The sequence below is a fragment of the Xenia sp. Carnegie-2017 genome, unplaced genomic scaffold (assembly GCF_021976095.1).
Source record: "Xenia sp. Carnegie-2017 unplaced genomic scaffold, XeniaSp_v1 HiC_scaffold_1, whole genome shotgun sequence".
NCBI lineage: Eukaryota > Metazoa > Cnidaria > Anthozoa > Malacalcyonacea > Xeniidae > Xenia > Xenia sp. Carnegie-2017.
In genome coordinates, this window is record NW_025813402.1 from 2,624,616 (window position 1) to 2,646,911 (window position 22,296).

At 33.6% G+C, this 22,296-nt stretch overlaps 4 protein-coding genes and 1 long non-coding RNA gene across 8 annotated transcripts; 3 read left to right on the plus strand and 2 right to left on the minus strand.

Moving 5' to 3' along the window:
* The first annotated feature begins 37 nt into the window (after positions 1 to 37).
* On the plus strand, positions 38 to 1,739 carry LOC124434748 (1-acylglycerol-3-phosphate O-acyltransferase ABHD5-like). The gene has a single exon (XM_046984651.1). The coding sequence runs from the start codon at positions 167 to 169 to the stop codon at positions 1,364 to 1,366; it is 1,200 nt and encodes a 399-aa protein (XP_046840607.1). The 5' UTR covers positions 38 to 166; the 3' UTR covers positions 1,367 to 1,739.
* A 278-nt stretch (positions 1,740 to 2,017) lies between these two features.
* Positions 2,018 to 7,582, minus strand: LOC124434713 (translation initiation factor eIF-2B subunit gamma-like). The gene is made up of 11 exons (XM_046984620.1): positions 7,328 to 7,582; positions 7,103 to 7,260; positions 6,264 to 6,435; positions 6,003 to 6,111; positions 5,642 to 5,743; positions 4,599 to 4,720; positions 4,364 to 4,530; positions 4,225 to 4,299; positions 3,841 to 3,989; positions 3,213 to 3,316; positions 2,018 to 2,345 (listed from the first exon to the last, which is right to left on the minus strand). Exons 1-11 carry the CDS (start codon positions 7,476 to 7,478, stop codon positions 2,299 to 2,301), a joined length of 1,356 nt encoding a protein of 451 aa, XP_046840576.1. The 5' UTR covers positions 7,479 to 7,582; the 3' UTR covers positions 2,018 to 2,298.
* Positions 7,583 to 10,645: 3,063 nt separating this feature from the next.
* On the plus strand, positions 10,646 to 14,306 carry LOC124434705 (matrix metalloproteinase-16-like). Its single transcript, XM_046984608.1, has 5 exons — positions 10,646 to 10,970; positions 11,822 to 12,326; positions 12,806 to 13,081; positions 13,405 to 13,620; positions 13,732 to 14,306. Exons 1-5 carry the CDS (start codon positions 10,839 to 10,841, stop codon positions 14,142 to 14,144), a joined length of 1,542 nt encoding a protein of 513 aa, XP_046840564.1. The 5' UTR covers positions 10,646 to 10,838; the 3' UTR covers positions 14,145 to 14,306.
* A 512-nt stretch (positions 14,307 to 14,818) lies between these two features.
* On the minus strand, positions 14,819 to 22,241 carry LOC124434761 (glutamine synthetase-like). Of its 4 annotated transcripts, none has more exons than XM_046984669.1 (6): positions 21,654 to 22,241; positions 17,424 to 17,623; positions 16,057 to 16,234; positions 15,690 to 15,917; positions 15,421 to 15,587; positions 14,819 to 15,347 (listed from the first exon to the last, which is right to left on the minus strand). In XM_046984669.1, exons 2-6 carry the CDS (start codon positions 17,606 to 17,608, stop codon positions 15,023 to 15,025), a joined length of 1,083 nt encoding a protein of 360 aa, XP_046840625.1. In that variant the 5' UTR covers positions 17,609 to 17,623; positions 21,654 to 22,241; the 3' UTR covers positions 14,819 to 15,022. The 4 variants fall into 4 exon arrangements, with proteins under 4 accessions (XP_046840625.1, XP_046840638.1, XP_046840617.1 ...); XM_046984682.1 differs by lacking the exon at positions 21,654 to 22,241 and adding an exon at positions 18,446 to 18,503; XM_046984661.1 differs by lacking the exon at positions 21,654 to 22,241 and adding an exon at positions 18,020 to 18,146.
* Positions 19,599 to 20,158, plus strand: LOC124434808. The gene is made up of 2 exons (XR_006944898.1): positions 19,599 to 19,688; positions 19,768 to 20,158. It is a non-coding gene; the product is annotated as an uncharacterized LOC124434808 (long non-coding RNA).
* Positions 22,242 to 22,296: the final 55 nt, after the last annotated feature.

The window sequence follows — 22,296 nt, forward strand, 5'->3', positions numbered from 1 at the left end:
TTAATACTAGAATAATTTTATTAGACGCAAGTGCAAGCAGCAGAAATACTTTTACTCGTCTTTGTTTTCTTTAATTAATGCTCTTTGCCCTTGTGGCTATCATAATAACAACTATTTGCATAAATTTCATACATAAAGAGAGCAGGTTCCGCAGAGATCTCTGTCTATGTTGGCTTTAAACGACAGCAAAATGTTATTTGGAATTGATCGACTTTTCAGTTTTATTTTAAAATCTATCATAAATTTCTTGCTCAAATTGTTACTAATATTCGAACCGTTAGAAATGAAATTACAGCGAACTGAGTCAGTTCTATTAAAATCATCAAGACGTTTCTACGAAGAAAAATTCATAACAGTTGAAGACGTGTCGATACGAACAGTCATCTTCAACCCTGGAGTTCCTAACAGACCACCACTAGTACTTCTGCATGGTCTTAATTCTGGTCTCTGCTCATTTCTTCAAAACGTTAGACGATTGAGTAGAAATTGCACAGTTTATGTCATTGATCTACCAGGCTTTGCTCGTAGTACAAGACCAAGAATGGACAAAAGTGTCGATGAAATTGAGGCTAATTACGTGAGATGGTTGGACCTGTGGCGACAGAATCTTGCGATTGAAAAATATTTTCTGCTTGGTCACGATTTTGGCGGTTACATAGCGACACTGTATAGCCTCAAGTACCCCTGGAGAGTTTGTCGTTTAACTTTATATGAACCTTGGGGTTTCCCAATTTTACCTTTTGGTATGACAGATCGAAACCTAAATAAAAAAGCAACGAAAAACTGCAATCAATTTCTTCCAAAATGGATCATCACCACCGATAAAGCTTTTCATTTCGTGCAATACTTTAATTTTGTGTTTAAAATTGTGTGCTTTTGGTGTCGACAGTTGTGTAATGTTTACGGCTTATTTCGACATCCTTGTCAGTTCATTCAAGATTTAAATAAGAAAAAAGATCCGTGGGTATTTTATAAAACACTCTGCGAAAATGCACAAAAGTCGTCTGGAAAAAATGCTTATAGTAAACTAAGTGTATTGAATACTTGGGCAAGGGATCCGTTAATTCGACGCATCCATTGTCTTGACGATAAACTATCACTAACTTTCATATTTGGTTCAAAATCTTGGTTTGACCATCGTTCGGCCTACGAGGTAAAATGCTCTCGCACTCAACAAGACACAGTTAACATTCATATTATCGATGGAGAAGGACACATACCCATACACCAAGAAAGCCCGAGGGAATTTGAGTACATAGTACTTCAAGAGTTGTGTACTTATGAGGATGATCAGGATGAAGGATGGATAGAAGACGATTGGATTTCCCATGATTACTCCGAAGATGAAACATTCAACATCATCTAAACATTAATACTTTAAATTGTGAGCGCGATACGTTACACTAAGGTCGATGGGCATTAAGACTTGGGTCGGTTGTACTAAGCCTGAATCTGGATAATTTTGAGTTAAGAAAGTGAAGTTTTCCATAGTTAAAAACTCAAAGACGTAAAGCCTCTTTTGGCATCCAATACTTCCATTCAAGATTTGTGTAACAGGTTATTGAACAACGCATGTTATTGAAGTTTTCACAACGAAGATGTAATCATCCTTAAACAAATTATTTATTTTCATTGAACTTTGCCAAATAGTTTGTCATACATACATTAATATAGTTAAAAACACATTTATCTTGCAGATTGAGTACTTTATTAATGTATGGAAAGTGGTTTTACTAACATTGGACGTCTAGTATTTGTTGCTCGCAGTCAGTATCAACCATTACAACGCTTTTACATCCTTTCACAAGCGTTCGTGCATTTTAAACATAAGTTAGAGAGGTACAATAAAGCCTCGCATAAGCCACGATGATAAAATCCCCTTGTATCCCCTACTACCCCTACAATGCACCATACAAAAATATACATAGTTTCAACACCACTTACATTTCTACGTACATTTCATGAGAGTGTAAGAAAGTAAGAGGTTAGACTGTATGGACGAGAGGAGATATTTAAATGAATTGTTAGATGATCGTTTATTCCTTGATTTACAACATTTTTGCACTTCGCTATATTAATAAAATAAAATAGCTGTACCATATTATTGACAGATGTCCCTATGAGTTATCTCGCACCCGTTCATGTTCCATTAACGTTGTAAAACCTTGCAAGAAATAGCGTATGTATTGATAAAGTAACTTTTACTTTAAGCCTTAAACAAAATTTTCCACAAACCGTACCATAAGTATTCTCCTTTATTTATAAAACTTTATGTAATGCTTTTATAAGATACCTAGTTTAAATATTCATATGTCCTTTAGCAAATGTTTCGCCTTTTACGTCCGCTAGATCAAACAAACGAAAGAATTTTTGTTAGGACATGAAATTTCATTTCATCATTACCTTGCCACACCTACTAACTCTTCCAATCCCATTCTATTCCACCACATATAACGCTATCCTATGTTGTACTGTGTTGTAATGTACTTTATACAACATGCTGAATATAATACGTCTGTATAATATGTCTCACACCGTTCTAAATTGTTACAATAACTTAGTAAGGTATAGTATTGTATAGTATGGTATGGTATGGTATGGTATGGTATGGTATGGTATGGTATAGCATGGTATGGTATGGTATGGCATGGTATAGCATGGTATGGTATGGCATGGTATGGCATGGTATGGTATGGTATGGCATGGTATGGCATGGTATGGTATGGTATGGTATGGTATGGTATGGTATGGTATGGTATGGTATGGTATGGTATGGTATGGTATGGTATGGTATGGTATGTTATGGCATGGTATGGCATGGTATGTTATGGTATGGTATGGTATGGTATGTTATGGTATGGTATGGTATGTTATTGTATGGCACGGTATGGTATGGTATATGGTATGGTATGGTATGGCATGGTATGGTATGTTATGGTATGGTACGTTTGGTATGGTATGGTATGGTATGGTACGTTTTGGTATGGTATGGTATGGTATGGTATGGTATGGTATGGTATGGTATGGTATGGTATGGTATGGTATGGTATGGTATGGTATGGTATGGTATGGTATGGTATGGTATGGTATGGTATGGTATGGTATGGTATGGTATGGTATGGTACGTTTGGTATGGTATGGTGTGGTATGGTATGTTATGGTATGGTATGACCATGATCATTATTTTAAATGATAAAAACAATAATACTTACATCCCGTTGGTAAAGTATGTGATTCACCAATTTGACAATCCTTTACTTGACAATTTTCGTTGACTAAAGCGTTATTACAAATCACACTTCCAACTATGTTACACCTAAATTAAATGATGTAACAAATGTAAACAGTCCTGCTGTGTTTTCAGCAAGTGCAACTCTTTATCTATCTGAGCCCAACAGTAGATAATTTAGCCCGTTTTTTACTCTTATAATGCAAATATTTTTGTGTTGAATCACAGAAAAAACAATGAAAGTTATTTTCAGAAAAAACCGAAAAATTATTTTACTGAAAAATTGCATTTGCATTTAAAATTAGGGCTTTCTTTGTCCCTATTTGAACCACGTTTGGTTGCTGACTCTAAACTTGTGTACGTTTACACAGCTTTAACGCCAGGAATATAGAAGAATCGCGTGAAAATATTTGACATCAAACGAAGATGGATGTAAGAGCAAATCCAAGTAATATGTTGATACGATGAACAAAGTTTCACAATTGGCAAAATTTGCAAACACTGAATAAATCTTTTGATTTTTTGATATTTTAATAAAGTACGCAGATTTTCAACAAGCTCAAAAGTAAAATTGAAAACGAGCATCAATCTTAATACTAATACACACTGACCCGTCTTTCACTGTGACGTGATCCATTATTACAGAATTGGCAATCTTAACTTTATCTCCTATAGTCACATGTTTGCCAATAATGGACTTTTTAATCGATACTTTTTCTGATATTTGTGAACCTTCTCCAACCATACTGTCATAGCTCACCTAGTCAAAAATGCAAAGTATGTACGTAGTTACGTATTTCTACTTCATCATTACATTTACAGTGGCTTCCACAAGCTCAAAGTCTATTATTATTCTATCATTAAAAAAAAACAAACAATCATAATAGAGAATAAACAAAATTTACAAAAAATTAAAAAACTGTGGCTAAAGTTCAAGAGAGCATTGTAGTATATCAATATGACTCTTCTTCAAGAATGCTCATAATAACAAATACCTGGGATCTTTTCGCGTTGACTGTTGGATGTACAAAATCCTTTATCTCTGACAGCATTGGTAAAATCTTTGGAATCTGAATTTTCAATTTGAAAAAGTAAAATCACGCTGTTCGTTTTAGTTTGAACATTTTCACTCACCAGTCTGTTAGCCTCCATATAAAGAGGAGTTGTATTAACCCGTAGACATTGCCCATTCTCCATAACAAAACAATGACATCGTATACTATCATCACAAGTGAGATCAGACGTTGATAAAGTTTGAGACAAAGCATGTAATGAATTGCTTTCAATGTAATCATAAATATCTAGAAGAATGGTTGGAAATATTAGTCGTCTTTCTTTTCTCATTTGTTTGCCAAAACGTAACCATTACCGTTTTTTAATCCTTCTTCTTCCAACATCTTTGAATTTTGTTCTTGATTGAGTTTTTTATTTGACCTATATTGCTTTTTAATAACGTACGGAATAAGCTCTCCTTTAATTGAATTGAGTGATCTAAAAAAACGTTAATAGTGAATATTTAAACGTTTACACACTTTGACTGACAACGTTTACACACTCTGACTGACAACGTTTACACACTCTGACTGACAACGTTTACACTCTGACTGACAACGTTTACACACTCTGACTGACAACGTTTACACACTCTGACTGACAACGTTTACACACTCTGACTGACAACGTTTACACTCTGACTGACAACGTTTACACACTGACTGACAACGTTTACACACGTTTCTGACTGACAACGTTTGACAACGTTTACACTCTGACTGACAACGTTTACACGTCTGACTGACACTGACTGACAACTGACTGACAACGTTTGACAACGTTTACACTCTGACTGACAACGTTTACACACTCTGACTGACAACGACTCTGACTGACAACGTCTGACTGACAACGTTTACACTGACAACGTTGACAACGTTTACACTCTGACTGACAACGTTTACACACTCTGACTGACAACGACTGACAACGTTTACACTGACAACGTTTACACACTCTGACTGACAACGTTTACACACACGTTTTTGACAACGTTTACACACTCTGACTGACAACGTTTACACACTTTGACTGACAACGTTTTGACTGACAACGTTTACACTCTGACTGACAACGTTTACACACTCTGACTGACAACGTTTTCTGACAACGTTTACACTCTGACTGACAACGTTTACACACTCTGACTGACAACGTTTACACTTTGACTGACAACGTTTCTTTGACTGACAACGTTTTGACTGACAACGTTTCTGACTGACAACGTTTTCTGACTGACAACACTCTGACTGACAACGTTTACAAACTTTGACAACGCTCTGACTGAAAACGTTTACACACTCTGACAACGTTTACACACTCCGACAACGTTTACAAACTCTGAAGGCGTTAACATACTCTGACACGTTGTTACTTGAAATAAGAAAATCCACAACCCATTTCTTGATAATATACAAATGACCATCAACTAGGTTACTCTTGATTTTCAAGTATGGAAATCTACAATAAATTTATCACAAAAACAAAAACTTTAAACAAAATCATAATAATTACTTGAAGAACTTGATAAAATTTACACAAATAATTTAAAAACTACAACCAATCTAAAACTAAAACATAAAACTTTGTACTCCAAAAATTTTGCTGTCTGCTGAAAGTGAAAACTGTAGAAAAGTTTGCCAGATTTAGGTAAAACTTTTAGAGAGAGAGTACCAATTGAAGATAACATTAATTTGGTACTTAATACAAGGAATAGTACCTTTTAAATAATGATTTGTGTAAGACTAATTTTTCATCCAAATCATCTTCAGCATCAAGTAATAATAATCTGTTGTGTTTTGCATCCAAACCAATAATATCTCTTTGACCTAAAGTTAAACATTATTTTTTGAAGAACAGAATCTACAGCCAACAGGAATACAACAAGAATGTATACATAAACATGTACGTACATAAAATATAGTCAAAATAAAAAGTTGAACATTGATTAATTTCACAACAAAAAAACTTTGTGTCGTACTCAACATGTCTTTTTTTCTTTTGATTTTTTGATTTTCTCCATTTTCATTGTCTTTCATTTCATTGCAAGCAAGCAAAACTGTCAGGGTTGCATCATAAGTTCTATGAATGTCAGCCATTTGATGAAGTTTTACTTCAGCAATGAGATCACAGCTTACAACAAGTACATCTTTCTACATTTTAAATAAATCCAGCATATTTTATGTAAAATTTAAGAAAGCAATTTAATGAAAGACAGTCAACAACTATCACAAATAACAACATTAATACATTCTTTGTGACAGTGTCTAATGGGGAGATTTATCAAAAGAGAAATGTTTTAATGTCACACAAAAACTTTCAATCTTTACGTAACATCTAATCTTAACTTTACTTTCCGTCGTGCTGACAAGAAATCAATTATTTTATATCCTTTGAAAAACATTAAAAAGTGATTGTATAAAACATGCTTTTGCATGCTATCTGAAAGCAAGTTCTTTTTAAAATAAATTGATTGGTTTGGCTCATCTTTTGAGCCATCTTTGTACAATGAAATTAACAAGCAAGAACTGCAAACTCTCATAAAGTATTGAACATTTATAACAAACATACACATGCAATAAAAAAATTTAAAATACCGGTTCTTATGTTGTCAGAATTGCTTGCTACTTAAAAAATTAAACAGCAGACACAATTCAATTTAGTTCACAAGGATTGAAAATTCATGAATGAATTTCCCTAATTAGCATCGGTGATAGGTTTCGTGTTCAGTTTATGTACCTGCATTGGCTAGTTATGTATCTATTGTATTTTAAGTTAATTCTGCTCAGCAAAAACCTTCAATGGATAAAAACATTTTACCTTAATCTTTTCTTTAATATATCTTAATGAATCTGCTGTTCCCATTACAACATCATCAGGAATGGGAATTATATCAATTTGAAGTTTGCTTTTAAAGTATCCCTTGATTGTATTGCTAATCAATAATTCTTCAGACTCAAGAACAACGACTATTACATCTATATGGGGAAATTTAAGAGGAAATAATGAGAATAATATAAAAAAAATGCCAGAAATAAATTTTACCTTGAAATCCTGAAGTGAATAGAAGGTTTAATGGATACCATATAAGAGGAAGATTTCCAACAGGAAGAATAGACTTCGGAAAATTTTCTGTTAATGGATACATCCGTGAACCATGGCCAGCTGCCATGACAATAGCTTGAAATTCACTCATTTTTTAAATGAGAAGATTTATACATGAATCATTGTAAATATAACAAAAAAACTTTCTTAAAAGTAAACACTACAAAAACACGTTACTTACTACTGCGAGATACTTCATGTAATACAGATAGAAGAAGATGAAATCTTATTATGTGGATTTTATATAAAACAGGCTGAAGGAAAAAATACCAATTGGCAATCACAATGATTCAACGGATGTTTCTAAAGCAAACTCATTGAACAATTTAATTCAATTACTCTATTACAATTTTATAATGCAGTTATAATCTGTCGTCTGTTCACAGACATTACTCTGTTGATACACATTCAGAAATGTTCATTAGAGCTCAAACCAGAACACAGATGTTGTTTGTGCAGAATATTGATACCTATTTCCTAAAAATTTATGTCGTTTGAAAGCCCTTTCAGGGTCGCCAGTTGACGCTGCTATCAATAATTTGCACTGAATAGTTCAAAAGTAGGTACGCTAAGCGTAATGCAACTGTCCTCGTTTAAGACTAGTGTATACAAGGGCTCTGTTTGTATACACATTTGTAAAAAACTTTTGACTTATACTTGGCTTTGTGATTGTGCAACATTTGTAATCCTCGAATTAGAGAGTTTAAGCATCATTTTTCATACAAAACCGAAATATCTCCTCTCTTGTGGTGCCTAGCCATTTTGTTATACGTAAAATACAGCGCATATCAAATAATTATATGACTGGTACGATTATTGAAGGAAAGCAAAGGTCAGAAAAGAAGATCAAATTTTTTATAACTTAACTTGACTGTGTTTTTCACAGCCAGTTTGTGTTTTTAAGAGGTCTTGCATACAATATTTGTCTAGTGATGATCTTGTTTCACAGAACAAAGAGATCACAGCTGCAACAATCTATCTGCAATAGATTCTGCTAATGTTAAAGACATTCTCAACATAATGACAAAACCAAGAAACACATAAACGAATGCTTTAAAGATCGACAATTTTGTGCGCTGATTGTTTAGTAATGAATGAAATGATTAAAAAAACAAGTATCTTAAAAGCATTTATAAATCTTTACAGCAAAAACCAATTTAAGCAGAAATTGCAATCGATTTCGAAATACTTTCTCGTTAAGACTTTGTTGGAATTTGGTAATTAATATCTTGCAAACTTCTGAATGTAACTGCTGGTGTTGTTGTATAGAGTAATTTGACACGATACAAAAATAGATCATCAACATTATCACAGAAAGTTGTATTACAAACTTTGCACCATGTTGTGACTTTTCCTCCAAGAATCGTATCATGAGTTTTGATGATCGAAGGTTAACTTAATTTGCGATTAAACTCATTAAGATTGAGTGCTCAGTTATAGTATATATAATTCATCTATTCCATAAGGTATATAAATAAGTGACTTCAATGTATTTACTAGCTCAATCATTGCTCTCAGCCTTCCAATGTTTTCTGTAAGACATTACAATAGAAAATCTAAATTATCATTCAAAAAATTAAATAATGAGAACTTACAGGAGTGCAAAAAGATTTGCTCAGGTATTTAAATTTTTAAAAAATCTTTTTCCCCAGCCTTTTATGTTGTCAAAAAACATTTAAAAATTTAGTTTGATTTATGTCATTTTGTTATGACTATATTAGAGAGAATGTGAATTGTTCAACTAACAATTCAGTCACTTCATGCCGCAATAAAACGGAAATAAATATTTGGCAATGACCTTAGAACGATAGGAAAATTTTCTAATATTACAACAAAATATTGAAAAAATTACAAGTATTAACTAGAGGCAAAAACACTATGGGGGCTTTTCACTTAAAATCTGTCCCACATACAGTATGTATGGTAAAAAAATATAATCCTTTTCAAATACATTAACATCTGATTCACTTTTCATCAATTAAACATAAGAAGAACGCGTCAATATACAATTTTATAACTGTAAGAGTAACATTGATAGCATTTTATTAATTTCCAAGAAATCAAAAACATCACCTCTTTTATAGCTACCAAATACTTCGACGAACTTATCATCTTTCGTTTATACAGAGGTAAGAAATCGATGCAAATTATGCTTTTCGTTACATTTTATCGCGTGAAGTAAATACCCTCAGGCACCGCGGAAATTCAAAATGTGATAGCTGTCTCGGTCGAGGTGTCAAGTTGTCTTTCATTTTAAGCATCTTACGTCTGGCTTTATTAGATTATGATTATAGAATTAGATGATTTAACGAAGGAATTTCTACCCAGGATATCTAACCATGTCAACCTTCATCTTGTCGCTTACTGAATTAATATAATAAACATTATTGAAAACGTTTTCAGCTTAATTTCTTGTATTCTTTATGGTGAAAAAAGGAACACGTAATCCACATAAAAAATTTCCCCCCTTTCCATTGCAACAACCAGAACGAAAAGTCAATTCAACCAGAAAAACTTTTTTAATTGGGTACAGTTTGTCATTCAAATTACTGTGTAATGTCTAAATTTTTTGTGATAAAAGCTCTATCATTTTATCTGTTATCAAATATTTCCTCTTTTCTCGTCGTGATACACTCAGCGGGCTTTGTCTGCACTTTGACCGGGAAAATAACACAAAACAATAAGTCCAGTATGAAATGTACTAAAAACAGCTATTTGCTATGAAATGTAAAGGACATTTGCGGCTGACCCGAAACAATTGTTTTTTCCTTTAAATATTTTTCTATTTTGATATTTTTGACAATTACAAAAGTGTTTTGTAAACTTTCTATAGCAAGCTACCGCGTTTCCTTCAGGGGGAAGAATCCTCAAATCTTACGTGTGGTCTAGAATCGTGCATTTTCTAAATACCATGATCATTTTGTGTTGTAATTTGTGACTGGTCGTAACAAATACAAATTGACACGAAAATCACTTTGAAAGTCGAATTAAATTTACGATACCCATTTTCATGATAAAAATTTAAGGGTTTAAAATAAAAACACCAAAAAAGGTGAAAAAGGGTGAAAAAGATTAACATATTGCATTTAAATTATCAAATCTAAAAAACAGTTTTTGATAATTTTAAGATCACGTCCACTGTTGTCAGATATGTCCAAGACAATATTGAACTCTGGAAAATTGTTTTTTTATGGATTATTTCATTCAGTTACTTTATTGCATTTTTTACTTTATTTTATTGTAAAAAAATATCATCACTATTCTGATGTTTTTCATCAAAGTACGGAAGCTGTCGTCGCGTTTTAAACAAATTACCAACTGTGAGATGCGCATGTGCGATGTATGTACTGCCAATCATTTTCATGAACACAATCTTGCTCCTCAAAAAGCACACGCGCACACTTTGCGCCTCAAACGACGACACTGACTTTGCAGTGACAACATCACGACAATGATGCAATTGTATCAAATATTATTTTCGACAATGTTGCCTATTTTGGCAACAGCATTACCATTACAAACAATGACCAGCGACAATGTCGCTATGAAGAAAGCAAACATAATGAAAGAACTCGACGCTGTGGTAAGTGTGCGTGTAATTTACTCTAAACAGATTAAATATCACGCATTTACTATTTCATTGAGTAATATAATCAAACTTGAACTATTTTCGGTATACCTAATCATTTGCAGTTTAAGGAAACTTTAAAACATCAATGTAGAAATAACCTCAATTTTTATTTTTAAATCAAAATTTTTGGACCGTATAACTGTAGTCAAGGTAATAGTCAAGGCATTATTTTTTTGGCGCGCAAACATGATATCAAATTTTAAATCTTGTAAGGAAGAAGTTGTTATTACAAGCTATATATGCACGAGAAAAAACTTGGTAAGATTTTCAATCAAGGCTTGGCAAGGTCACCAAAATTGATGTTTGAGGATTTTATCTTGCAGGATTTGAAGGCATGACTCTAATTTTAAGAACCTTCTAATAAGAAAGTTGATGGCCAATTTTGTAGCATGCAATGAACTTGTTAAGTAATTAATCAATTTTTACAAAATTCTATTTCTTAAAATTTATTTCTCCAACTTAAAAATCTCAAAAAAATCTCAACTTCTTTAATAAAACCTCTTTCGAGACATAATCCAAAAGTTGTCAACGCTCACCCTATAGCCGTTCAATGGTTACCTAACACCACTTAATCACTGACACCTGTTTCCATTAAAGTTGTGAGAAAGAATTATTTATTCAACTGACATTTTTTTACGAATTGAATAGCTCATCTAAAAATAAGAATTGGATTAACAGTATGACTCCCACAACATTCTACGAATTGGTCTGTTTCTCTTATTAACCTCTTGTCATACATAATAAATCTTACTTTCATATCGAAGCCTATCAAGTTCTCTTAAAGGATGCCTTTTATCTTTAAGCAATACCTTGTACGATTTGGACATTTAAACGGAGACAAAATGAGTGAAATAAGAAAAAATCGACGTTCTCATTCATCGCCACCTACACGACGAATTTCAACTGAAATAGGAGAGAACAGCTTACATCCATTTACTAAAGAAGAAATAAAAAATGCATTGAAAAGTCTTCAAAATTCACTAAATCTAGAAATATCAGGAGAGCTTAATGAAGAAACATTGAAAGCGATAAAAAGTCCACGCTGTGGGGTACCAGATATAACGAAACATTCTCAAAATTCATTAGGAATGACGATAGTATCAAGAATGAAACGATATTCCATTTCTCGTAGACGGTGGACGAAGAAATACGTAACATGGAAAATTACTAGATATCGCCATAATATAGCAATACAAACACAAATTATGACTTTTGAAAAAGCTTTTCACCAATGGGAAGCTGTATCACCCCTTATCTTCAAGAGATCGACAAGCAACTATGCTGATATTCTCATTCAGTTTGCTCCAAGTATGTGTAGAACTCTTTTATGAAGATTTCTTGCACTTTTTACACATAATTGAGAATGATAAACGTCAAGAAATGGCGTAGGTTGAGTATAGAGAATTAGGAGGGACGATTACATGGTTTGAGTTGTCCCTGCAAGCTGAGGCGAGATAATTCTAGTAAAAACAACATGATTACATGGGAAACGAGTAAACTCGCTTTCCTAAGACATCTAGCAACGGTAGACTTACTGGACACGGCAATTTGGGATAAAAATTGCCGCTTGTCCTCAGGTAGTCAATTCTTTTTCTGGTTGCATGAGTATGAGCACTTGATCACATGAGTGTGAACACAAGTGGAAAATAGCAAAAACCTCCCGTTCATCCTAAAACAACTCGGTCTATGTATGTAATCAAGGTTTTCTTTCATTTCAAAACAGGGCGTAAGAATAGATATATAACTTATAATGCATGAAAAGTTTATTTTTTTCTGTTATTTACTAGCTTATCATGGCGATGGATTCAATTTTGATGGTCAAGGTGGAGTTCTTGCACATACATTTTTACCTGGAATTAAACGTATAAATGGCGACATTCACATGGATAATGCAGAAAAATGGAATGTTGACTATGATATATTTGTTGTTGCCCTTCACGAGATAGGTCATAGCATTGGTCTTTATCATTCTAAGTACTATAACTCGGTCATGTACGCTCAGTATAATAAAGCAAGCAAATTACTTAAATTGGATGATCGCATGGGTGTTGAGGCATTATACGGTTAGTTTGTCATCTTTTTGACTTTTTGTTGTTTATGCTATTTCCCTGTAGCGATGATCAGGCTTGCGTCACTTGACTTAACAACGTCAAAAATGAAAAATATTGCTCATGAATCTTGTCTTGTCTTTTTTTAATATCACTTGAATTTTTGTATCAGCACTTTTATACTGTACGCTCAAGTTTTCAACGTCCAGAATATAAGTTTTTAATGATTGGCAGCGCTGTTAATGAGAAAGGGATGAAGAGGGATAGCATGTGATTACAGGGAGTAAAAGCCTTGATTCTCTTCGCAACTAAAAAGTTTGCTTATAATTGTTTTTCAGGCAGATGTGCCACGGTTGTAGACAGCGCTTTATACATTTGGGCTGAATTGTACCTGTTCAGAAAAGATATGGTTTGGAAAGTGGATGAATTTAGTATGGATAACTATGTAAGTCAAGGCTATCCGAAGAAAATTAAGGAGGAATTCAATGGACTAGTACCTGATAATCTTGACTCTACAGTGAAATGGTCCGATTATTATTTATATTTTCTTAAAGGTATTTATAATTTTTTATTTATTATCATGCAAGTATGATAATCATCGATTTGTGTTCAAAGATTGGCATCATTTACACTTTTTAAACTAATAAAAAAATTCATTTTTTAAGGATCACAATCCTGGGGTTATAGCCGTTGGGACAAAAAAATTGGCTACTATGATACTGTGTCAAACCATTGGCCTGGAATCCCCAATAATCCGGATGCAAGCGTGTGCTTAATGATTTATCGAGGTGAATGGGGAATATCATGGTTTTTCAAAGACGATCTATGTTATAAGATGTTAGATGAATATCTTACTGTTGAGCCAGGCTATCCAAAGAAAATAAGTGAAGTCTGGCGTGGTCTTCCAAACAACATTGATGGTGGATATTATTCATTGGTCTTTAATCAAACGTATTTCTTTAAAGGAACCGAATACTGGGTAATGGACAACTCGAAATACGCAAAGGAGCCATTCGTAGTTATTCCAGGAGGACAAAGTAATTGGCATTGGAGAGGTGTTTGTTCAGAAAAATACTAAAACAATTACTGCAAGCACAAAAAAGTCCAAAGTATTATACCACAAAATCCCACCAATAACGAGACAGCTTCATTAAAATTATAGAAACATTTCAATACGAGCTTCAAAAATGAATCATTTGAACTAGATGAAATCTTGAATAAAGTTTACAATGTTGCTCGATATCGTTGTTTCAGTGCTTTTATACACAGATTCTCAATGCAGTACACACTGACATAATCTTAAAACATTCTATTACGTTAGTTCACTTAATTGCAAATGAATTATTGTTCAATAAACGATTTTATAAAAGTGTGTGAAATCTTTTCTGGATAAAGCTTGCAATACATGCTTATCATATTGTGTTTAAAGGCCTGGAAACAGCAATATTTTGTATGCATTGAAGAAAAGGTTTTTCTTACGCTCAAAGCCGGAAGACATCCAAAAAAATACTGACCAAGTAAACATCATTCTCCTACGTGGAATGAACACTTTCAGTACAGTATAAGTGTACTTCAGGTTCTGATACGAATCTTTCAGGGGAATTTTCACAGCAAGAAAACTTGTACATCACGTGCCGAGAGTGAAAGCATGAGGTGAAAGTGAAGAAATCCATTTTTGTGAATGAAATTCAGCAAGCTTAATATTGTTGGCGTATTTTTCTTACTTCCTAAAGAATTGTTAATATGACTATATCCCCAAATTCATGCTTTTATTTGTAATTATACAGAAATATACCCTTGAGTACAAACAAGATCTCTAAAATTTTAGAATCAACTTGCTCGTAAGAATAACCAAACGACGACATTTCACATGACACAACAAAGAGACAAAGACTTTAGGTTTTATCTAAACTAAAAATATAACTATTGTTTTGATGCAGTTAATTGAAGAGGGGTTTAATGGCTAATTTCACAAACGGTGCGTACAACAACTTCAGTCACTTTGTAGGGGTCTGCATTAGCTGCTGGTCTGCGGTCTTCCAAGTAACCTTTCCCGTCCTCAGCGCACTGTCTGGGGATTCTGACACTTGCTCCACGATGCGCAACTCCATGAGTGAAAGTATTGATATCTGCTGTTTCATGACGGCCAGTTAAACGACGTAAGTTATCTTTTCCTCCTTTTGGATCATAAGCTTTAATATGAAGATCATGAACTTTTGATAATTTTTCAATTGCTTCATAAATATGAGTGAGACCACCATCTTCGCGCATTGCGAGGGTACTAAATGATAAAACGTTGAATCTTGAAGGATCACTGAACACAAAATTTCACAGCACCAATATGTAAAACTTACCTGAAGTTTGTGTGAGCTCCAGCGCCATTCCAATCTCCATTTATTGGTTTAGGATCTAATGTAATAACAACTCCAAAATCTTCAGCAACACGATGCAAGATAAATCGAGCCATCCACAAATGATCACCCATCTCAATTCCCTCGCAAGGACCAACTTGAAATTCCCACTGGAAAAGTGAAAATCATTCTTTTGGCAATGACCTACATTTATTACTACACATATCCAAAAGCAATTAAAAAATGTATCCAAATTATTGCTAATCACAAACCTGAGAAGGCATTACTTCTGCATTGGTACCTGCAATCTTAATACCAGCATAGAGACAAGCACGATAATGAGCTTCAACTATATCACGTCCATATACATTTCCTGTACCAACAGAGCAGTAATATTTTCCCTGTGGTTCAGGATAACCACCCTTGGGCCAACCATATGGATGTCCATCTGTATCGAAAAGTGTATACTCTTGCTCGATACCAAACCACGGATGCTCTTCCTAAAACAAGTAAAAATCATCAAAATACACCAAAATAAATAAAACTCAATTTATTTTATTCAGAAATCACATGTCAAAGTAACTAGTATCGGTATATATAATACAAGCTGCAACTACTTTATATGTATTAAATTCTCACTTTAGCTTTTTCCATGACAGCTTTGCATGACTTTCTGAGGTTTGTTGCAGTTGGTTTATGATCATAATGATATGTTTCACACAACAATAACTTGTTAGGTCCACGTCGAAATGGATCTTGAAACAAAGCAACAGGGTGAAGGTAAACATCACTGTTTGCACCAGTTGCTTGACCAGTGCTAGAGGTAAAATAAATTTTATGATTGATTGAATTTTAGGATTATGGAAAAGCATAAATGGACAAATGTGATAACACATCAAGTAAAATAAAACAAACTTGAGACACTGCGGAGATGTAACAATGTTAATTGGTGTATATTCATATATTCAGTTGTGCCCTTCTGATTTCTTTTGTAATTAAATTCACTTTCAAAAGAAATCAGTAGGCCACACCTGAATATATGAATATGCACCCCCAATTAACCTTCTAGTTAGGCCTCTGGAAACTGCCAGGATTTGACATTACAGTCAGTAAGTAGTTGCTAGTTCTAATATTTCACTAATAACTTTAACTTTGCATTAAATTGTTGGTAATATTGCTAAAGTCATCTTTGGCTACAAATATTTCATGAAACTACAGTTGATATTAATTAAATTTAGGCAAATCACCATTAGCAACAAAAACGTGTCATTAAAATTATATATTAAAAAGCTGTTCCATGGTTTTGAAATGCTATAGGTGAAGCATTTTCATATTTTGAAATGATGGATAAAGATGGTTACACAACAATGTTTTCTTTGAACACAGGTCACAAGACGTCATACATTGAACAATCCATGTTTTAACTGACATGAAATTACAAACATATGGCATTGTTTAAGCATTAAGTGTAAACAACATTTTATTGTAAAATATCTTGGCAAATACTACATTCAATCAACCGTGAAAATGTTTGTACCAGGAATTCCATAAAAATGAAAGTAGACTCTAAAGGCAAGCTTTCTTATTACCCTGACCTCCATAACAAAAAAAAATGAAAATAAATACTACATGTCTAATTAAAAAAAATCATTATTTGAAACTTGAGCTGGGGATGAACTTTCAAGTCGGTAAACACATCAACCTTGATTGACACAAATAAAATTTAAAACATTCAAAACATTTGTGAAATAAAAAAGCCAATATTACAATATTAAAATTTTTGGATATTTCATCAGCCACAGGCAGCAATAACACGTGAATACTGCATGTTTCATTAAACTAAAGCTTGTAAATATCAAAACATGTAATGATATATGATACACAATAATTTCAACGAAAACCTCATATTATATATAATATATGATAAGCCCAAAGAGCTCAATGCCTGATTATTACCAATGTCTTTATCTTAAGATAGAATATCATTGGAAAATTGTCTTTCAAACCTTGAACCGTCGAAGTTCCAAATCGGACAATCGCTTGGTGCTTGCGGTTCAAAGTCCATAGTTTTGGTTTTACATCTCATATTTTGTCCAGTTCCATCGATCCATACATACATAACTTGAACTAATCCTTTTTGATCAAGTTCAAGGTAACTTCCAACATTAGACTTTACTGTAGTAGAACTCATGCTTCTTAGGTTTTTCTTTAAGAGAGTAAATGCATAATTCGTAGTTACATAAGGCGCATAAATATCATAATCTTAAATTACAACAGACGATGCAAATACAGTAATTCCGAAGAAAGAAAATACTGTTCAGTTCACGTCCGTTTAAAATAAAAATAAAAACAGGTAATTTATTATTCAATACTACATTTTCAAAGAATGGACAACTTAATGTTGTCTAGCTATCTTGGAGACACTATAATCTATTTTTCACGCAGAAAATCACGAGAAAATCAAGAGGATGTTTGAATAAAATAAAAAAAATAGCACGCACATTGAAGTGGAGTTTGGACCTTAGTCGCGAAGTAGAAATATATAATTCTCAAAAAAATGTTAGCATATTTGTACAAGAAATCTGTAAAAAAAAGTACTTACTGTTACTAGAAAACAATTCAAGACGAGGAAAGAGAAGCTGTACAATCGAACGAAAGTAAAACCAGTTTATGGAAATAACTGTAGACTTTGTACTTCACACAATTTATGACACGTCGTCTTACTTTACGTCATTAGCACGTGTCATTGGTCGAGAATGCAGGAAAAGCGGGAAATTACATGCATGGCTTAATTGCTTAATTGACTTTCAGAAAGTACAATATGGAAGGTCAGCCAATTTTATTTTTGAGGAAATTATGTAAATAAAACCAAAAATAAAATGTTAATACGTTCAAGGTCGACTTAAAATACAAAATTCCTCGTTTAGGTCAAGAAGTGAACTCTAAGTTTTGTATCAGCAAACTGTTGAATAATGATAAATAGACATACGGAAGTTGCTATGGAGGAGGGCAGAGGGAGTTGTCTTACTTGCCGAAATCTTTCAAGAGCTGTTCGATGTGGTAATTTATACAATAAACATCCATGCCTGTAACGGGAAGAAGGGAAGGGAAGGAAAAGCAACTACCATGGCCTAAAAATTGGCGTTCAAAATTATTTCATATTCACGCTAACGTTGTAGAGTCCAACCTCGCGTGATTGCGTTCGCATGTTTAGTGCACGTGTATATTTCCTTCTGGCACGTGCACTACCTTGTGGAATGTGAACTTTAAAGTGCTACTGAAGTGAAATTTTCATATTTCGTTTTTCGATACAAACGTTTTCTCTGTATTTTACTGATCATTTTGAGCTATCGCCCACTGAATTTAATCGATGGGAACGCATCGAACTTTGTGTTCAAACATGGCATATTTGCTTGTTTTGATGCGAATTTTACTTTGAGTGCGTGACGTCATATAAAGGACGGAAGTTCAATTTTAAAGCTCTTAGTATATAAAAATTACATACGAACAAGCATATTTCCAACTGGAATTTTACATATTTTATAACTTCTCTTCGCAAAAATTGCGTATATTTAGTGACTAATGAGCAACACGCACAGGTAAGCAACATTTACAATCGATTAGAGTTTTATAAACTTCTTGAATTAACTTATATTTCTCAATAAGCTGGGTGCCGCATCCTTGACGAAGTCTGCGGTTTTAACACACACGCAATGTTATCAGAAACTAACTGTAACGCGCTTATTTCCAATCATCCAATGTATACTACTTTTATAAACTTCTGGATTAGACTTATCATTCTTATCATATGGGTGTCGCATCCTTGACGTAGTCTGTGGTTTTAAAACCCATGCAATATTATCACAACGCACATAATATAAGGAGAATAATTTTTTATTAAGTTAGTTAGTTAAAATCTGTTCTCAAAGATGTTAAAAAACTATCTTCAGAAGCACAAACTAGTTGTCTCGAAGGTTTTCATTCAACATTAAATGGTTGGCATCCAAAGATGACCCACTTTTCTTGGCTTGGTACATTGGTACTCTTGACTTACACATCTAACCACTTGTCATTTTTCCAGACTATGTTAATGAAATCAAAAATATCATGGTTCTTAGTTGTGAGGAATCCATGGACAACATATTTAAGAAGTATAAGGAAAAGTCCCAGAAGCCTTAAACAAAACTTCTCGGATCGAATTTCCAAAACTGAGGCAATCCAACGGCATTTGGATAGGAAACAACTATCTTCAACACCATTGTTTCCCACATGTAAGTTGTTCATGCTACCATGTATAATAGGTATGGCCAGTGCATTCTAAAAGTAAACAAATTAAATTGTTATTTATAGATCAACAGCAAGATGTACTGCAAGCAAAAGGTTTAGACAAAGAAAAACAAGCTGCTTCAACAGGTCCTTCAGATCCAAAAAAAATGCGCTTATGCAAAAATTGTGGACAGCCAATGAAAGGACATCCAAAAGGTCATTGTCCACAAGAATTACTTGACAAATATTCTTAGCAGGACAAATATTCTTAGCAGGCCAACTTTAAAGTTAGTTATAAAATAATATACTATGCTACAAAAAATATTCTTATTTGATTAATTATTTTGACTTCACACAACAAAATTGTGAAGCATCACAGCACAATAATGAACCACATAAAGGTAAAAAGTAGAGATACATGGCAAGATATTAATCATTCGTTACAAAACAAAATTAGAAATCAAAAATGTACTAACTCATTTTCATGTATTCTTGGTCATACGCTTGTATGACCTTCCATCTTGGTCTCTTCGAAGTGAGCCAACATTCTTCCAACATTCTTCAAGACTGTAGCATGTGTCATAATCGTGTACTCTTCGTGAAGAGTAACACAGCTAATTTTTTCAATGCTAACATCGAATACCAGTTTATGTAAAGTAGGCCCAACCTATTGACAACAACGGTATTCAATGGCATCTGTCAGCAGTTGAGTACGACACAAGCTACATGCACACCTATAAAAAAGTGGTTTGTTATCATATTTATGCACCACGACATAAGGACAAAATAACATGTTTAATTCATGGTTTAATTTCTTCTAGAGTTCTAGTAACATTTATCAACTTACCACTTATCTAACTGAAAGTTTCCTTCGAACCTCGCTTCCAATGTTCGAGGTTCTAAGCCATCTGCGTCTTCTTCGACCGACACAAAATTCTCTCCGACTGCGTTCGCAAGAGGTTCATTTTCGTAAGGATTTACAACTGAATTAGCCACAATTGTATCCTCATCGCCGGAATTTGAAAGTAAATTTTCATTTGCCATATCTGAGTTTTCAGTATCCGAACTGCGTTCGCTTTCACTGCTTGAAGAACTCATATTTTATTGTGTATATGTGTTAAAAATCTAACAAAATACTAGTAAATCAATGTTCCTACTTCGACTTCCGTCCTTTTTATTACGTCACATCCGTATAATATTTCAGTGGTAAAAATTCGCACGCGTAACCCAACTTTGAGCAAAAATTTATTGATGATCCCGTGCTTCAATATGCATAAAAATTATACCAAAGTGATCAGGAAAGATAGAACTATTTGATTATAGAAAAAAATCGATACCCAAAATTTCACTTCAGTAGCACTTTAAATATTTTATTACTATTCAACATTGATGCTATCAAGAACTTACTAATTAACGATATTCATTTCTATGATCTATTGTATAAATTCACGTGTCCAATAAAATGTGTACGTGCAATTAAACAATGTTTTGAAAAATAGATAAAATAATGACGAGGATTATCAAACGACAAAAAATGACAAAATTAAGAAGTGGTTTTATCAATTTTTACGAAATCATTGACGATTTTACCAATATTTAGGAGACCAGTTTGCAGAGGAAAGGTCACGAAACAAAAACATTTAAGTGATATATTTTTAAACCAATATAACTTAGTCCTGATGACATGGAGCATTTTCAACCTCAGGCAGAACTGAGCCTTGCTAAATGAGTTGAAATTTCAGACCAGTCTTAGTTCGAATCATTTGCTATATCAAACGTGCAATTACATAGCAAATTTTCAACCCCTCTGTCTGAAGCCTGAAATTTCAACCCTGTTTCATTTGAGCATGTGTAGTCTGATGGTTGTTGGCTACGCACGAGTTTTATGTTTCGCGTGTTTATTAAATTAGATTCACGTTTATTTCTATCCTCGGCATAAGACAATGCAAGCAAAATAAATTTCAACTCACTTAACGGGTTTCGCACAATCTGCGCGAAGTGCTGGTTCACTGCTCTCGAAACTTCACTCTAACGATGGGACTGTATTTTGACAATTGTATTTAACACTTGATAGGATATTTACAGTGGTTTGTGCACGATTTATGATACGGAGTTCCAAACGTTGGTTCTTTGCGACACAAATATGTTATTGAAACGTTGAGATAACGGCCAACCGTCAATCTTTAAACTTGAAACTTATTCAAACGCTATCGCCTCCTGCGATACGACTTCCAACTTATCACTTTTGTACGTATAACAACGTCTGTTTTTCCGAATGCCGAACCAACGCTTGCAAGCTCTTATTTATATTATAATTATTAGGATATGATTTTTGGGCGTTTGCATGACTTGCAACACGCCATTCCGTTTATAGAGTACCGTCATTACCTACATCCTACCGCAATGCCACATTGGGTAGAAAAAGTGTTCCTAAGTATTTTGAATTTACGTACAGGATTTCCACTGAAACCACAGTTTAGTAACTATATACGTATTTGTCTAGTAATATATGACTTAACATTTTACAGTTTATATCATACGGTATATTCACACTCTACACAACATAACATGACAATTTACAACAACGGGGCCACGCACAGTTCAGCCCGGGGT

What these genes read in the sequence shown, in the direction of transcription:
- LOC124434705 (XM_046984608.1), top strand. Translation starts at nt 10,839, where the DNA reads ATGATGCAATTGTATCAAATATTATTTTCGACAATGTTGCCTATTTTG. An exon ending in TCTCATTCAGTTTGCTCCAA is followed by an intron (nt 12,327 to 12,805) that starts GTATGTGTAGAA and finishes GTTATTTACTAG; the next exon opens with CTTATCATGGCGATGGATTC. An exon ending in TTATTTATATTTTCTTAAAG is followed by an intron (nt 13,621 to 13,731) that starts GTATTTATAATT and finishes TCATTTTTTAAG; the next exon opens with GATCACAATCCTGGGGTTAT.
- LOC124434713 (XM_046984620.1), bottom strand. Translation starts at nt 7,478, where the DNA reads ATGAGTGAATTTCAAGCTATTGTCATGGCAGCTGGCCATGGTTCACGG. An exon ending in ATTCACTTCAGGATTTCAAG is followed by an intron (nt 7,261 to 7,327) that starts GTAAAATTTATT and finishes TTCCCCATATAG; the next exon opens with ATGTAATAGTCGTTGTTCTT. An exon ending in ATATGGAGGCTAACAGACTG is followed by an intron (nt 4,300 to 4,363) that starts GTGAGTGAAAAT and finishes TTGAAAATTCAG; the next exon opens with ATTCCAAAGATTTTACCAAT.
- LOC124434761 (XM_046984669.1), bottom strand. Translation starts at nt 17,608, where the DNA reads ATGAGTTCTACTACAGTAAAGTCTAATGTTGGAAGTTACCTTGAACTT. An exon ending in TGGAACTTCGACGGTTCAAG is followed by an intron (nt 16,235 to 17,423) that starts GTTTGAAAGACA and finishes TTTTACCTCTAG; the next exon opens with CACTGGTCAAGCAACTGGTG. An exon ending in GGAGCTCACACAAACTTCAG is followed by an intron (nt 15,348 to 15,420) that starts GTAAGTTTTACA and finishes TTTATCATTTAG; the next exon opens with TACCCTCGCAATGCGCGAAG.
- LOC124434748 (XM_046984651.1), top strand. Translation starts at nt 167, where the DNA reads ATGTTGGCTTTAAACGACAGCAAAATGTTATTTGGAATTGATCGACTT.